Source organism: Artemia franciscana, chromosome 15, assembly GCF_032884065.1.
Source record: "Artemia franciscana chromosome 15, ASM3288406v1, whole genome shotgun sequence".
NCBI lineage: Eukaryota > Metazoa > Arthropoda > Branchiopoda > Anostraca > Artemiidae > Artemia > Artemia franciscana.
The window spans coordinates 27,004,652-27,021,361 of NC_088877.1; the positions used below are offsets into that span (position 1 = coordinate 27,004,652).

The window sequence follows — 16,710 nt, forward strand, 5'->3', positions numbered from 1 at the left end:
CTTATTAACTTACTGTTGTCTAGCAAAAATTGGAATTGCTTCAAATATAGTGTTTTTTTATGTTCCAATTAGTTAAAATAATTACAAGTTTAACGATTGAATACGTTAATCTCTAGTTTGAAAAATAAAATGAAAAGGCTTAATCAGGGTGAATGATAAACCGAAAGAGTAGAGTGGTTGGATGGTTTCGTAAGTTGTTTGTATTCTAGCATGGATAATCTGTTATAGCTGACATCTATTTTGCGTATTTTCCCTGTGTTCCGTTGGACTAAGTGGAATAGGCCGTCCATCTCGAAAGAAATCTTTTGGCATAATGGTAAGCATAACTTATGTTCTGCTTAAGTTTTGCGTTTATATTCCTCTAAAATGTAAATTTAACATTGATCTTTGAGCATAGATTTAGATTTTTATCCCTAAGGTATAGTAGCTTTGTCTGGTTCCTTATGTAGCCAAGCTAAACGTATCACTTAGCTGCTTTTTTATAGCAAAGCAGACAAGACCACTAAGTATAGCTGACCCAGGAATAAATAAAAGTAATAATAATATAACTGCCCAAGGTTATCCTTGCATACATAAAAAGGAAAATATAAGCAACATAATGTTCTACGTGACTCAGAAATGCACTGAACCAATATTTTCTGAAAAAAGCAAATAATAAAAAAAAAAAACTAAACTACAGGATAAACTAGGAAAAAAGGAAGTGAATAGCGATGTGTATAAAAAACGATTAAAATAAATGAGAACCTAATCAAATATTATATAAACCATAAACCTACATTTACGCGCAGATAGTGGTAATTGTGTTTTGGGAGCAACGTTTGGTTCTTCCCCGTTTTTTCCTATGCAGCCGATTTCGGCTTATTGGAAGGTCTTCTTGGCTCAGTGCAACAACGAACGAAGTTCAAACTGTAGACAGACTAGGTGAAAAACCTAGTAAAAAAAAAACCTTTTTTTTTCTGAAGAAAAGAAGGAAATCAATTGATGAAAAATTTATATTATTGATTTCATTTATTTTCTGAGTGAAAGGAACTAAAGCTCTTGCTACTCCTTTTGTTTGAGAAGTATTCTTTTGCTTTTTCATATAAGTTTATTGCGTGGTTAGAGTTTCTGGAATTTCCCTCTCCTGAACTCAATGTTTCCTAACTCTTCTAGCTCCCTCAGGGAAGGGGCATCTAATTGGTTATCAGAAGCGGATATTCCTATTGTTGTATCTCCAGTGAAACCATGATTACTGTCTCTGAGTCACCAATCTCTGAAACTGACAACCTGCTAAATGAGGATTTTCAGACAGTGGGCAGAAAACAGAAACGAAAAAAGCCTTCTATGAGTCCTCCTGAAATAATGGGACTCTCAAACTCAGTTCCAGCTGTGGAGATAAAGGACAAACCCATTATCCTTTTTACTCCAACAGTAAAAGATCAATCTTTCTCTATCAAAAATATTACTAATATTAGAATGAATCTTTTCAAAACTTTTAGATGCAGCTTCACTGTGAATGTGAACAGAGACGGTTCACTAACGGTTATGTTTCTAGACAGAAATGAAGCCTGCAAAGCACTTAGCCTACATAAAATTGGCAATATCCCTGTTACACCTGAATGGTGGAAACCAACCCTGAAAAATTCTCAGAAAATAGTACTGTACAACATACCATTGGAACTGTCAAATGTTGACTTGAAAGATGGTCTTATGAACAATAAGGGGGAAATGCTGGAGGTTCTGGATGTTCATCGTATGGGCAAGCTAGATTCTAAGGGAACAAGAAGTAGTAAGTGTCCTCTTTATCTTACCTGCTAGTTCCCAATTTGACTCGGTATTCCTTTTTGGCCAGCAAAAAGCTCATAAAATATACCAAGAAAAACGTCTTCAATGCTCAAAATGTTTTAAGCCTGGTCACTCATCTAAGTATTGTTCATCTTCTGAACCAGGGTGCCCTAATTGCCTTGGTAATCACTCCTTGTCTACAGAAAGTAGATGCACTGAAGTGCCTAAATGTACAAACTGTGATGGTAGACATCAATCAACAGATCGCAATGCATGTCCTAAATATGTTCAACGAGCTAAAGTTTTAAAGATTGCTCTTCAAGAAAATGTCCCTTTCCCGATAGCTGCAATGGAGCTGGCCAAGCTGTCCAAAGTACCATCAGGTCCAAGAGTTAATGAGGCCAAGGAAGGGAATTTAGCCCTTCGTCAAAAACCCTGGCTACAGGTCCACAAGAACAACCCAAATCAGGCACTCATACCTCCTACTGAGACTTCTTACCCTCTGTTGGCTAAGGATCATCCCAAGGTGGCTGAAGCTAGTCCATCCCTCAACAATCCTAAAACTAATCCTAAATCTTGGTCTGAAAGAGTGGCAGCTTTTCCTAATATTTCTACTCAAGCCATCACTATGCAAGATAGAGTTGGACCTCATATTACTAACTTAATTAAATATGTTGCATCAGTGGACCTAATATTACAATCAAATATGGCTAAAGATAATAAATCCAGTATAACAAAAGAAATTGCAGAACACTACTTTTCCATTTCTATTTTCAATGAAATAGGAACAGAATTATCATCCATTCTCTCAAAATATCATGCATGTCACCTATTCAACCCTTCCTATGTTAACTAAGCTGCGGATCCTACAATGGAATTGCGTTTCTTTAAATTCAAATAAACTTGCTGATCTTATCCAATGTGCAAATGATAATAGAATTGGAATTATTTGTCTACAAGAGACTAATCTTCATCAGTACAAGAAAATCAAAATGCCTGGGTACAAGTGCTACAGGAAAGACAGATCAACTAACAGAAAGGGAGGGGGTGTGGCAATTTTTGTTCATGTTTCAATCCAACACTCCCCTCAACCCTTAACTATCTACAGGGATGAAGTAGATGTTGTAGGTATATTAATTACCTTAGCCAATGGTAACCATCTTGCCATAAAATCCTTTTATAATCCATGTGGGAGTAAGGACATCCAAAGTATCTTGGAAACAGAATTATCAGGTAATAATACCTTTATTTTTGGTGATTTTAATGCCCATAGTCCTCTCTGGGAACTATCAGCTGGTAGCAACAAAGCAGGAAGAGGAATAGAGTACATATTGTCCAATTTTCCTGACACCTTGATTTTCACTCAATTTGACTTTCAGACCAGGTATAATATTTCTTCTAACTCTTTCTCAACTATAGATTTGCTTCTAGGTCCTTCTTCATATTATGATTTAGTTCAGATGGTAAAGGTGTCGTCTCTTCAATCTGATCATTGTGCAATTCTTACATCATTTCAAGATTTATGCTACACTCCCAAACCCTACATCCCTACATTTATCAACTCCAAAGGTAATTGGTCCCTTTTTCGTGAGATATTAAATGAAGTGGATTTTTCCTTTGTTTCTTCCAATTCTGATATTAATGCCATTGAGTCTAATCTGAGATCAATACTGCTGGAGTCAGCTAAATTGGCAATTCCAATGACTAGGGTACATTTTTACAATGGCTCCAAAAGACCCAAGAATTGGTGGAATGATGAGTGTAGGGTTGCGGTTCTGGCAAAGAGAAAGGCTCGTAAAATGTTTCAAAAGCACCCATCTCAGTCAACAGCAATCTCTTATAAGCAGTCATGTGCTAAGGTGAAACTAATTTGTAGGAGAGCTAAACAGAGTACATGGCTGAATTTCAGCTCAAGTATCAGTTTTAGAACCCCAATTTCAAAGGTCCATAATTTCATTAGCCAACTAAATAGTGGAAAGCAGCCTAATGATGACCGTAGATATGATATCATTCAGGATGGATATCCAATTGTCTCAGATAAAAAGAAGGCAGATCTGTTTACCGATGTTTTTAAAAATGATTGCTCAGATTTTCATCCCAGCCGACCTCCTTTTTGTAATCTCCCTCTTACCTGTTCTTATAAGGGTACTCTGATGAAACCTTTTTCCCAAGATGGTATTTATATGAAGTGGATTCTTGAGTCCCCAAAGGTGGTTCATACAGCCCTCTTAAGTCTTTATAATCTTATTTGGTCAAGTCAAAAGTTCCCAGATTCCTGGAAGATTGCTCAGGTGTTCCCAGCTTTAAAACATTCTTACTCATCTAATGATCTCAAGTCTTACCGTCCTATATCGGTATTACCTTCCTTTAGTAAAGTTCTGGAAAGGCTTGTCTTATCAAGAATTGAGTGGTTTGCTGAAGTCAGCAATCTCTTTCCTAGTGAACAAACAGGTTTCAGAAAAGGACATAGCTCTTTAGACAACATTACCCGGCTAGAAATTGATGTTTGTAACTCTCTCAAAATAAGACATGTCACAATGGCTGTTCTGTTTGACTGGTCGAATGCCTATGGAAATGTAGTCAACAATAAATTATTGGAAATCCTAATAAATCTTGACTTCCCGTATCCTTTTATAAGTTTTATAAAGTCTTTTCTAACTGATAGATATTTTTACGTTCAAGTAAATCAGTCTAGAAGTGAGCAATGCCCCAATACAAGAGGACTTCCTCAAGGTGCAATATTGAGTCCTCTTCTATTCAACTTGTATGTTTCTGAATTTCAAGTATCTCATGCATCATTTGGCCTTTATGCAGATGATTTGATCATTTGGAAGTCAGGAAGGGATATTAGCCTTCTTCAAAACCTTATTCAACAGGATATAAGTTTAGTCCAGAGATTCTTTTTAGCATTTGGCTTCCCAATCTCAATCAGTAAAACTAAAGCCATTATATTTACTAATGGTACTCTAGATCCTCCTAATCCACTGACAATTTTCTCAAGGGAGATCCCATATTGCAATTCAGTGAAGTTACTTGGTTTATTAATGGATTCTAAAATGCAGTGGCATGAACATATTAATTCTTTGAAATCTCTGATTATTCAGAGACTTTGTATTCTAAAAAGACTTGCTGGAAGTAAGTGGGGATGTCACCCAAATTTATTTTGGATTTTTACAAACTATATATTCGTTCAAATATAGAATATGGGATTCAAATTTTTTCAGCTCGTCCCCCATCCTCATTCAAAATCCTTGAATCTTTACAAAATTCTGCTATTCGAATAGCTTTGGGTGTGCATAAGCATACTCCTCTGTCAAAGTTAAGAACACTGTAGGGATTGGTGTCCCTAAGTGAAAGAGCATCTAGTCTAAGGATAAAGTATTTCTCGCAAATCCAGGCTTATGGAGCCAAGCATGCTGTATATGCACACACCTTTGCTGAGAAGTCAGCCTGTCCCAATGCCCATTCATCATGGAATCAGTTTCAAATGGAGGTCCCAAACTGGAATCAACATTTGCTTTATGCATATCCCTTTACCGAGTCCCCCCCCCCCATGGGAAATGAGTCCTCCAAGCTGTCAAGTAGAACTTATCTCTATTAGTAAAGATTTGATTCCTAATTACGAGATCCAGACTATTTTGGCTGAACACATCTCAAGGGCTTACCCCAAATATAGAAAAATATATACAGATGGATCTGTCCAGAGGGAAAGAGCTGGAGCAGGAGCATGTATCCCATCCCTGAATTTGAACATTTATTCTCCTCTCCCATTGGGATCTTCTATCTTGTCTGCTGAATTATGTGCCATCCGCCTGGCCTTGAATGCACTTATAAATTATAACATGGAATCTGAAAATATTCTCTGTCTCTCCGACTCTAAATCAGCATTACTACTGATCCAAAATATTAATAGAATTGCTAATGATAAAGATTTATATAATATTAGAAGACAGCTTCTTAATCTTAAGATCAAGGAAATTTTATTGGTTGCATATTTTATTTGATTGTCAGGCTCAGAGTGAGGAGACTGTTGCTCTTAAGCATTTCTGCTCCTTGGCTAAGATTCCAAATACTTATACAGCTATCCTGGATTCTAACCTGCCATGGGAAATTGATCGTAAGATATTTAAGACAGCAATTGATACCTTAAAAAAGAGAAATATTGTTTAATAAAGATTAATGCTTGAAGAAGTCAATTTTTAAAGGGACGCGATTTATCCATAGTTTTTGATTGTGCAGAAGAGAGCGGGAATGAGTAGGAAGAGCCGTATTGGTACCGGCCGGCCTAGTGCCTTAAACTGCTGGGGACAGGTAGCTCAGGTACTCGCACTTCCCACAATCAATAACAGTGTATTATTGTTCATAATCGTATATACCCATTGTTTGCAGACTGGAGGAGAATAGCGCTTCCAGTAGCTAGTTTTCTGGAGAAGAAGTCAAAGAGGTGAAAGGACTTGTTGTTAGTCCATATACCTCCCTACAATTTTTGGAACTGGAAAAACCGAATTGAGTCCTGACTTTCTATTAAAATGAGCATTGTCTGGCTTAATGGAAAACCGAGCCCAGTCTTGACTTGGTACAAAACGTGCGTGAAAACACGAGCTAAATCCTGAGTGCAAAAAAAGCTCACTTGTAGTTCCGTACTGACTTTGCGTCAAAATGAGGCAAGTCCTGACTCGGTACAGAAAAGTGTTGTCTTGATTGGATGCAAAAACGGGCAAAGTTTTTATTCAGTGTAAAAATCCTGACTCGTACCAAAAAGTGTTGATTCGGTACAGAAAAGTGCTGAGTCTTAATTAGATGCAAAAATGAGCTAACATTTTGTTTGGTTTAAAAATGAGTTAAGCCTTGAATCAGTGCACAAAGAAGCTAAATCCTGATTATGGGCAAAATTAAGCTACACGAAGACTGAGTGAAAAAAAATCCAAGCTGCGGATCGAGCTGGTTCAGAAATATGCCATGCTCTGACTCTGCGCAAAACAACCTAAGTCCACACTAAATGTAAAAACAAGCTCAAGTCATGCCTTACTGTTTAAACGAAATAAATATAGCTCTGAATTGCCTCGGTTCAAAATAAAACTTAGCTCTGACTTTGCGAAAAAACCCGAGAAGGACCAAGTTCTAAATGGCCCCGAAAACAGACTAATTAAATATTAGCTTTAAGGCCAACTAAGACCTGACTTAGTGTTAGAACAGGGTAATTCTTGACTTGATGCATAAAAGAGGGCATAGTATAAGCTACAGACAAACTGACATGGTGCATAGAAAGAGCTAGTCCAAGCTTTAAACGAACTCAGTTAAAAAAAAAAAGAACTAAATCTTAACTCTTAGAAAAAATCTAAATCTATACTGAGTGCGAAAAGGGGTCTGTTCTACCTCAGTGAAAAGCCGAGCCAAGTCCAAACCTTGTAATTTCGGCGGTAGTCGCAAAAAGAGCCGAGTCCTTCGCAAAATCCAGCGCAAAACGAGAAAAATTATGAAACAGTGTGAAGATGATCTATTACTGGTCTATTACTGATTCATTTTTAGTTTGACTTGATCTTTTATGTTTTGTCAGTTCTTCCTAGTTCTTCAAAAAAGAAGAAAAAAAAAGAACGTGGGCTTCATGTCACCTTTAAAATTTTAAACAAAATTCAAAGTTCTTTGTAACTACGACAAGCATAACACCAGCCCCGTTCTTGGATATGGCGTTTGTAGATTACCCTGTTCTTTCTATATTGGAAAGACGACCAACAACTAGGAGAGAGGTTATCGGAACATAAATCTTAAATGGACTGAGCCATAAAGCTACATCAAATAACGACTCTGCCATGGTCTCAACATACTGAAGACTGCTTCAAGACATTGTGAAGATAGCTTTGCTTTGTTTGGTAACTCCTCCATTATTGCCCCCGGATAAGGATTTGTCTCAAATTTTCAGGGATACTGTTGAAATAAAGAAAAATATCCACAAAAGATGGTCTTCAATAGAGGTACAGGAGGAGCTTTCCTCAACCCGATCTTATGAATTTCATCCATTCTGCATTTTTATCGCAGAATCATATTCCGCAAGCTTATGGGACTACTCTCAATTTCATGCCTGGAAAGAGATTAGTGGAAGTCTTGAACTAAATAAATTTCTGATTAAAACGTTGATCTGCTGTCCAATATCAGGGTTTGTTGTTCAGTTGCCTCTTCACCGTTACTAAGGTAAACCTCTATTTTAGGTTTTTTTCAGATTTGTCTGTTTGTATTGTTTTTTTACTTTTATCTGCATTTTAATCTTAGTTCTGCTCTGAGGAAGGTCGAACAGAGGTTTCGACTGAGACATGTAGTCTTGTCTCGTTTTTCTCCCACTGGCTGTGATGTACATTTTTTTTTCATTCTTCTACATTGTATGTTGTATCGGATTAACAACGCTTCTTGACTACTAAGGTCCCTGCGTTGGCCCTGTAGTGCATTCCTGCAGCATGATTCGATTTCTGGGTCCCGTATTACCAAGCTAAGGTCAAATCCACTTCGCCACCACAGGACTAATTCTCCTACATTTGTGGACGCATGACGTATTTTTAAAAGCAACTCCATTGATCTTATGTCAGGGAATAGAGCATAAGGTTACTTTAAGCAGAAACAATTTATATTGAGACCAACTTTTCAGAAGGAAAATTTTTCTTGGTGGATGGAGGGAGAGGTAAGAGGGAGGTACAGCATTTGATTGATAGCAGTGATACGAAGATAAATTATTGCTCTTGAACACTTGTCGGCAGACCAACCATTGTTGTAACACTTTACACCCCCCAGGCAATACAAATCAAGTTTCTCCAGGACATTGACCCAAAGAAATTTGTCCCCCCTCTCCAAAAAACGGCTGAAAATGCTGTTTTCTGCGTTTTGAATCCCCACTCCCCTCCGGCTATAATAATGGCTGTGGGCTCCCCTTTATCACCAAAATTTACTTAAAATATGCGCTCCATTTGGTTAATATCAGGGTGTCTACTATTTCCTTGCAGGTGTAGATTTAAAGATTAAGATTCCCCACCTCCCTTCCCCAGACACGCCTTATTTAGGTTTTAATATGTCACTTTTGTATTGAATGGCCAACAGTTAATGTTTATGAATTTTTTTAAGGCCATCGTCTATGATTGGATGGAAAACTATAAAAACAACAAAGAAGATGCTTTAAGGGAGCTGATGCAATTCTTTATTAGTGCATCTGGCTGTAAAGGAAAAATAACTCGTGATATGCAAACACAAATGGAACATGCTACTATTATTCGAAAAATGACTGAACTTTTTGACGAAGAATCAGGGGAATATCCCTTGATAATGGCTGGAGTAGTGTATAAGAAATTCAGAAACGGTTTTTGTGATTTTGTTCAAACTTTGGTGAAACAGTGTCAGTATTCAATTTTGTACGATCAGTATATGATGGACAATGTTATTTCACTGCTGCTTGGCCTGTCTGATTCTCAGGTTCGTGCATTTCGACATACAGCAACGTTGGCAGGTTTGTTAGAATTTCTTTTTTATGTACCTTTGCGCAAATTTCCGGCTGTTAATGAAATTGGCACTAAACCTCGGGGAGAAGCAGCAAATGGTGACATTTGTTTTAGTTTCATTTTAAGTATATACTTTATTTTCTACCTTAGATTGTGTTAAGTAATAATAAAATTTAAAGCTACCGTGGAACAAAGCTATATTTGTTGCTAAATAACGGCCGTTGCAATCTTTAAGCAGTAGTAGGATTTACAGTTCATGGGGTTTATCTCAAAACAAGAGAACATATATTACATTTTTCTAGAAGCGATTTATTTTGCCTCTAAGAGTTCTCAGGTGGATGTTTAACTACTGTTTGCATTTGCACTGGATTAGTGTTTCATTGCAGGTAGGGAGGCAAACCAAAAATATTTAAGTATTTCTAGCTCTAAGTGTACTTGGCATAACTATATATAGTTTTAAACAAAATATGCCACACATATATCCGCTCATTAAATTGTCTTGTTTAAATCCACAAAATAATGGTAAAAAAATATTGAGCACCTTATTTTTACCTTCCTGTAAAATATGTGAAAATATATGATATGCCCTCTTGTATCCAGTGCAACGAGATTAGGAAATAAAGCTGTGAAAATCTTTGAATTTTGGTACAATGTAAAAAAGAGAAACAAAGAAAATTGCTCCCTCAAAACAAAGATTATTGTAATAAATAACGTCGAATTGCTAAAATGAGCCTAAAACAAAAACTGGCTATAGTCTTTTATTGTTAGAATTGTATAACTATTGTAAACGACTATTGTTTTTACTATCTGAATTTTAGTAAGTTTATATTAAAAACTGAGAGACTATGTAAAGGCATTAATACAAGTGCAATACAAAATATACTATGCACTGTTAGTTCTATGTTATTGCTATTGATTATGTCTATTATTAGGGATGAAGCTTATGACGGCGCTAGTTGATGTAGCTTTGACAGTGAGCGTAAATCTAGACAATACTACTCGGCAGTATGAAGCAGAAAGGCAAAAAAGTAAGGAAAAAAGGGCTTCTGATCGTATGGACACTTTGCTTCAAAGGCTGCAGGAACTGGAAGAAAACATGGATGAAATCAAAAACATGCTGAACTACATGTTCAAGTCGGTATTCATGCACAGATACAGGTAAATTTGTAAGTTTCATATTGGACACGCCATTTAGGGGGTGATGGGCTGGAGGCTATTAATAGATACCAAACGCTAGGTCGTCTGTTATGAGATATAGGATGGTTTTAGGGGGAAGGTTTATGACTTGCCCTCCCCCAGGATTCTCATCAAGGGTATCTATCTGATACTTGGCCAACATTTGGTTGAAAGACTACTGAAACCACCTTGGAGTACGTGGGAAATTTATCCTAGGCAAAGATTATCAAATTTCAAGAAAGTTCCATTTTGGGAGTAGTTTTCTGGAAGAGTCCCGCGTCGGTCCTGTCTGAGGGTATGCTGTGTAAGCTGTTCATTTTCTAAATCGTTCATATCCTTTGAGTAGCTTTTTATTTTCTGCCATCATTTGTTGCTTTAGTGTATAATTAGAGACGTTTTCGTTTGAGGAAATCATAAATTTCTTGTCTTGTAAAGTTGTACTTTAGTTGATAGATTGTACAGTTTGTAAAAAGTAATATTGAGGATGTTTCTGCCACAGTCTTCCTTTAACTTTTTCTAACAGTAACTTGAACATGAAATTTATATCACAAAGTGCAATGGTTCTTCAAGATCTTGGAGCTTCTTGTGTGGTGATTCATCTAAAAATTGTTTAATTGTTCGCGATTGGCCATTTTGCGTAACTTCTTTTGACTGTCCTTCCACCTAGTCTGAGGTCTGCCCCTCGGGTTTGACCAACCATGACATATGGGGTCAAAGACGTACGTATTTAAGCAGAGCTGCCAGTAGAATCCAGATCATATGTCGAAACTATCTGGGAGTTCTGTGGGCAATCTGGATTTAGAATGGCACTTGGTGAGTAAGAGCATGGAGTCCCTCGATTTGACAGAGTTGTTTTGTCTGACAGGCTTCTATCGCAATCAAGATGGGGATCAAGATTTCATATCGTAGTGGTTTAACCCAGACATTTAACAGTACTTGGAGGATTCAGTTTTAAATTTGATCAAGTCCATTGTTGTACTTTTTAATTTACTGGTAGCACAAAACAGCTAAAAGTTTTTCTGTATTTTCACTGTCTAGATTCCGATTTTCGCAATGGCTGAGATATTTCGGCAGTTGCCGAAAGTCCACAAATAAAGGAATTCAGTTATAAATGCGATCTTTCTTGATTTCTCTCAGATTTTACAGGAATTACTCTTGTTTAAGGAAAATTCGTTTTACATTTGTTGAAAGATTTTGCACATGAAATATGACCGAAAGTAGGAACTTAGTTTTAGTTACTGACTTTTCTGTCTTGAAAGCTGTTTTTCTGTTCTGGATTTAGGTGAATATCCCCCTCTCCCAGTTTTTTGGTTTTTTTATTGCATTAAAATTTAAAAAAAAAGTATTAGTAAAAAAATTTATTAAAATTACTTTTGCCCCTAAAAGGTTTTAATTATGGAAGGTAGAATTTTCACATAAAAATATAACGTTCATAGTAATAGAGACAAATAGCAAATAACAAGGAATTTACCTAAGACAGTGGAATTGCTAAACCTTAAGAATATTTCGGCTCTTTATCTAAGAGCCGTCCTCAGCAAGCTACGTATATAAATGAAATAAAACCTACAATAAAATGTGCCCAAACATGTTCTTAATTTGCACCTGAATGAATTGCCTAGTTTCGTACGCAGTTGTGGTTCTAGCCTCTCTCGTGCCCGGGCCAAAATTTTCCTACTTTAACCTCTTCAAAATTAATAATTATCTCGTCCCTATGGATTGCTTCTAATTCTTCGAGTTACTTCCTTTCTAATTCTTCGAGTTACATCATTAGGGGGCAAGAAAATTCTTTTTTTCTTGCCCCTTAGGGGGGGAAACACAAGTTTTAGAAGGGAAACCGAAGGGGAAACTTGTTTTAGGATATTTTGAACATGGACATCCCACTTCAACTCAACAGTAATTGTCACCCCCAAGTAGTTTAATGCATGTGACAGAGATTTTGGGAGGAATGAGGTTTTTGAAAGAAGGGGGTGATTTTAAAAAATTAACTGTCAAACTGACTATTTATTAGCGTTAACTTTCATCTTCGACAAAGAAGCCTCCTGTCTGTCATCGTCAATTAATGTTATAATTGAGCTTTTTCGTTGACAAACCTCAATTGCTTAAATGTTGTTCACATACTTCCATCGCTCTGTGTGGTAAGTCATGAGGCTATTAACCATTATAAAGAATAAAATGGGACCCGTCAGGGTTCCTTGTGGGACCCCACAAAAGATAGGAAGGGGATCGCAATAAACATTTTAATATTTAAGCACTTGAAAACGATTTGTTAAAAACGAGGCAACAATTTTAACTAAAAAGTGACTCACTTGAAACTCAGTAAGCAGTTTATGTACAAAGAGGTTGTGGTCAATTAAGTCGAACGCTTTCTGGAGATTATTGATAAAAGATTCAACCAAGTATCAGGGTTTTCAAGGTTTTAAGAATGGTGTCAAGAAGACTTGACAAGGTAGTGTGAAGCATATGTCTCCTGCAGGTTTCCAAACTGTTGTAAATCAATAAGTTCAAGAATGTCTGCCTTTAACCAATTAGCTAAAAAAAAATCTCGTATATTTTTGAGAAAACAGGGTGAAGGTGATTGGTTGTACTGCAATGAATTCATTCAGACCTCCCTTCTTTTGAATTGGAGCAATATAGCCCAGCTTCCAGCACGACGGGTAACATCTCGAATTTATTAACATCATTAAAAATTACTAACAAGGGGTGTTGATAGTTTATCAGGGGATGCTTTTATTAGATCGATTGGGACATCAATGGGGTAAACCCTAGTTTTTTTTCAGTTGGTGTATTTTATCTATTGTTTGCTTTGCTGAAATTTCCGGGATTTCGTCTTTTAAAGTTTCAGGGATTAGATGGTTTTCTGAGACAGGGGGGGGGGACGTTCGCACAATGCTAGCTAGGTGTTTATTAAGCTCATTGTCTGTCTGTTAAGGTGGTTCATCCAGAAGAGAATCGAGGCTTTTGCGTAAACGACCCCATATTTCTTTCAATTTCTTAAACCATTGCTGAGGTTTGCTCTGTTTTAAGCAATTTAATTTGTTCTTACCATAGCGAAAAGCAGCCCGATGTCTTTCTTTCTGTATTTGTTTACAGAGGGTTAAGGCATCATCTTCCTTTCCAAAGTGAAAAAGTTTTAGTTTCAAATGGATCAGTCCTTTTATTTTTTCATTAATGTAGAGTTTATCTGAGGAATATACCTTCTTTGTAATCTCTGGGAAACATTTTTACTAATTTGTCATTCATTTCATTTGAAACAAACTAGCCTTTGAATTAAGATTTACATACGACACTACGTCATCCCAACTCTCAGACGTAATCCAAGATCCAAAATCAAAAAGACCTTGACTTTTTATTTGCCTTACGAAAATTCAGAGACTGAGCAATTCGTTGTAAGAACTAGCAGTGGTTTCAATTGTAGCATGAAATGACAGCTACCACCGAGGGGGGGGGGTAGTTGGAGTATTGTAGAAGGTTTTAAGGTTGGTGCAAATAACATCCACCCTGGTTCCATATTTTGTAGTAAGGAAATCAACAATATGCTTTAGCTTCTAATCTTTGCACAGATAATTAAGACTTAGTTCGTTTGCATCTCCTGCTATAAAAATGCTGGCATTTGGGTACTTTGTCATCACAAAGTCAAGACTTGCTTGTAGCCTATCATGGAAATTACAACGAGAATAAGCATTCTGTCTAGGTGAATAATAAAATGAGCAAATGATTAAATTAGTGTAAGGTCGAGGCAGGCATTTGGGCTTAGTAAATATCCAAAGGATTTTATCACTAACACTTAGACCAGGCACATGGATAAGAGTAGGATACAGACAATTCAATTATTTAAGCTAAGATTAGGATATTTCAAGCCACAGTAATGACAGTGTTCAAGATTGGCTATTAAGCATGGACACTTTGACAGATTAAGGAAGATATACAAGGCGTTTTCCACAAAGATTGTCTTAACAGTATGTTTAGATTGTAGCTTAAACAATCATTTATCAAAGGCTAAACTACCGAAACTTATGGTTTAATGCCACTCCTAGAGAAATAATGAAGGAAAGGTTAAGACTGTTAACCACATTTTACGGATGAACGATGTCAAAAGTGTGCTTATTGGTAATTCAACTTAGGTCAGACAAAAAGTAGGATCTCCTCGAATGAGCGGGGAACTAGAAACTTCTTTGGCGGGAGAAAGAGTGAGTTGATACTAGTAGTAGTGGTATTCAGGTCTTTGAATTATTTTTTATGTACACCATTTTGATAGTATATGCACATCCTATTGGTTTCTGTTGTATTTTAGGGACACATTACCTGAAATCCGTTCCATTTGCATGCAAGAAATTGGCGTTTGGATGCGGAAATTCCATTCCATGTTTCTTGACGATTCGTATCTGAAGTATATCGGTTGGACTTTGCATGATAAAATTGGAGAAGTACGACTCAAGTGCTTACAAAGTCTTCTTCCATTATATGAAGCTGAAGAACTGAAAGGTAAACTCGAGCTTTTTACATCGAAATTCAGAGAAAGGATTGTTAACATGGCTTTGGACAAAGAACCGGAGGTTGCTGTCCAAGCAGTGAAGCTGGTGACTGCAATTTATAAGTAAGTGGTGTTTTTGATGATATATGTGTGCTTCAGGATAATATAAACATATAGTATCATCATTATTTTTATTTATTCTTAACCAATTGCAAATAAATTAAAGAAATAACTTTTGCTAGAAGGTCAACTGGCCTGTGCGAAACGGTTCAACTAATTTCGTCAACAACAAGCAAAGAAGCAAACAAGAAAAAAAAAGAAGCATCAAAATGAATCGTGATACTCACAAGCAGCCAGTTTGTTCACAACCTGATAATAATTCGTCTTTTTTGGCTTTTATTGCTATGTCTATGCATAAAGGCCCTCACAAGGATATTAAAACTTTCCAAAACGTGTAATAAAGTGCTTAGTTGAACTTACACAGCAATTTTTTGAAAAATAGTGCAAAATTCTTTTTTAATGTTGAAGTAACCTGCTTGTCTGCTAGACTCGAATTGTTTGCTACAAGATGTTGTCATAAGATCAATTAGTTGAAATTCATGAATGGTCAAAAACCTTGTGACATACCCTTTATGAAAAACTTAATTAGCATTGAGGTTGCCGTTTGGGTCGGCTATTTTTCCGCAAAAAATGGAAAGTCTGTGGGCATTTACCTGTACATTATACCGAGAATAAACAAGAGAGATTAAGTTTCTATTGCATTTTTTGTAACCCTGGCCGTAGATTCACTTCAACAAATTTTGTTTCTATCTTTTTCCAAACGGTTTTTGTATACCCAAGGCAGCGAGAATCGGTATGACGGTGAACCAAATTTGATAGATGTAAAAGCTAAACATAACAATGAAGCAAAAGTAAAAACGTATTGCTTAGTTAACAGTAAAAATTCAATAATGGTAATAAAGACTTTATAGTATTTACCCTTGTAAGGAAAGTAAAGATAAGAGAAAATTTGAAAAGAAGAAAAAATGAGGATATTTACAGACAGTCAAAATGCAATGCAAATGTTTTGGCCGAGACCTCCGCTCGACCGTCTTCTGTGTAAAAATAAAAAAAAGATCGTAACAGAATATTTCCCGCATTTCGGCGGGAATTTCGGCCAAGATGTTGGTTTTGATTTTGGCGATACTGGTCAAGTGGTTTTAGTTTCTTTTTGTTTTGTCTCTTTTGAAGTGTAATTCCGTTTCGATTGAAATGCAGGGTAATTGATTCTTTTTTTCTTTTTCTTTTCTTTTTTCTTTTCCTTTTCCTTTTCTTTTCTTTTTTATTTTTTTCTTCCTTTTCGCATTGTTTTTATTTGTATGTGTATTGGGGTTGTAAGCCCAAACAAGCTTTGCTTCGGGCCATTTGCTTGTTTTGTTTTGTTATTTATATTAATAAACCCATCTTTCTCTCTCTCTCTCTCTCTCTCTCTCTCTCTCTCTCTCTCTCTCTCTCTCTCTCTCTCTCTCTCTCTCTCTCTCTATATATATATATATATATATATATATATATATATATATATATATATATATATATATCATACAAGTACGCGTTGCATATACTAAAATAAAAACGGCGAGACAACAATAATCTTTGTTCCTAAGTTTCTTTGTTTGTTGTAGTCCTCCTGTTAGTATTTTTACTATCTTTGTCTTTTATTTTCATTTATAATTTTTTTGTTTTTTGATTGATATATTCCTCCCATTTTCTTATTTAAATTACTGACTACTGTCATACTTGCTTTCAGATATAGGGAAGGGAATACTCCCCTTCTTCTGAGAT

General features: G+C 36.3%; 1 protein-coding gene across 6 annotated transcripts in view; it reads left to right on the forward strand.

The window, feature by feature from the left end:
• The window catches only part of LOC136036266 (cohesin subunit SA-1-like), a 79,798-nt gene that overhangs the window by 12,488 nt on the left and 50,600 nt on the right, over nucleotides 1-16,710 (forward strand). For all 6 annotated transcript variants that reach the window (XM_065718400.1, XM_065718403.1, XM_065718404.1 and 3 more), the window contains exons 4-6: nucleotides 8,872-9,250; nucleotides 10,175-10,400; nucleotides 14,710-15,012. In XM_065718400.1, coding sequence (XP_065574472.1) covers nucleotides 8,872-9,250; nucleotides 10,175-10,400; nucleotides 14,710-15,012 — 908 coding nt within the window. The remainder of the gene's footprint in view (nucleotides 1-8,871; nucleotides 9,251-10,174; nucleotides 10,401-14,709; nucleotides 15,013-16,710) is intronic.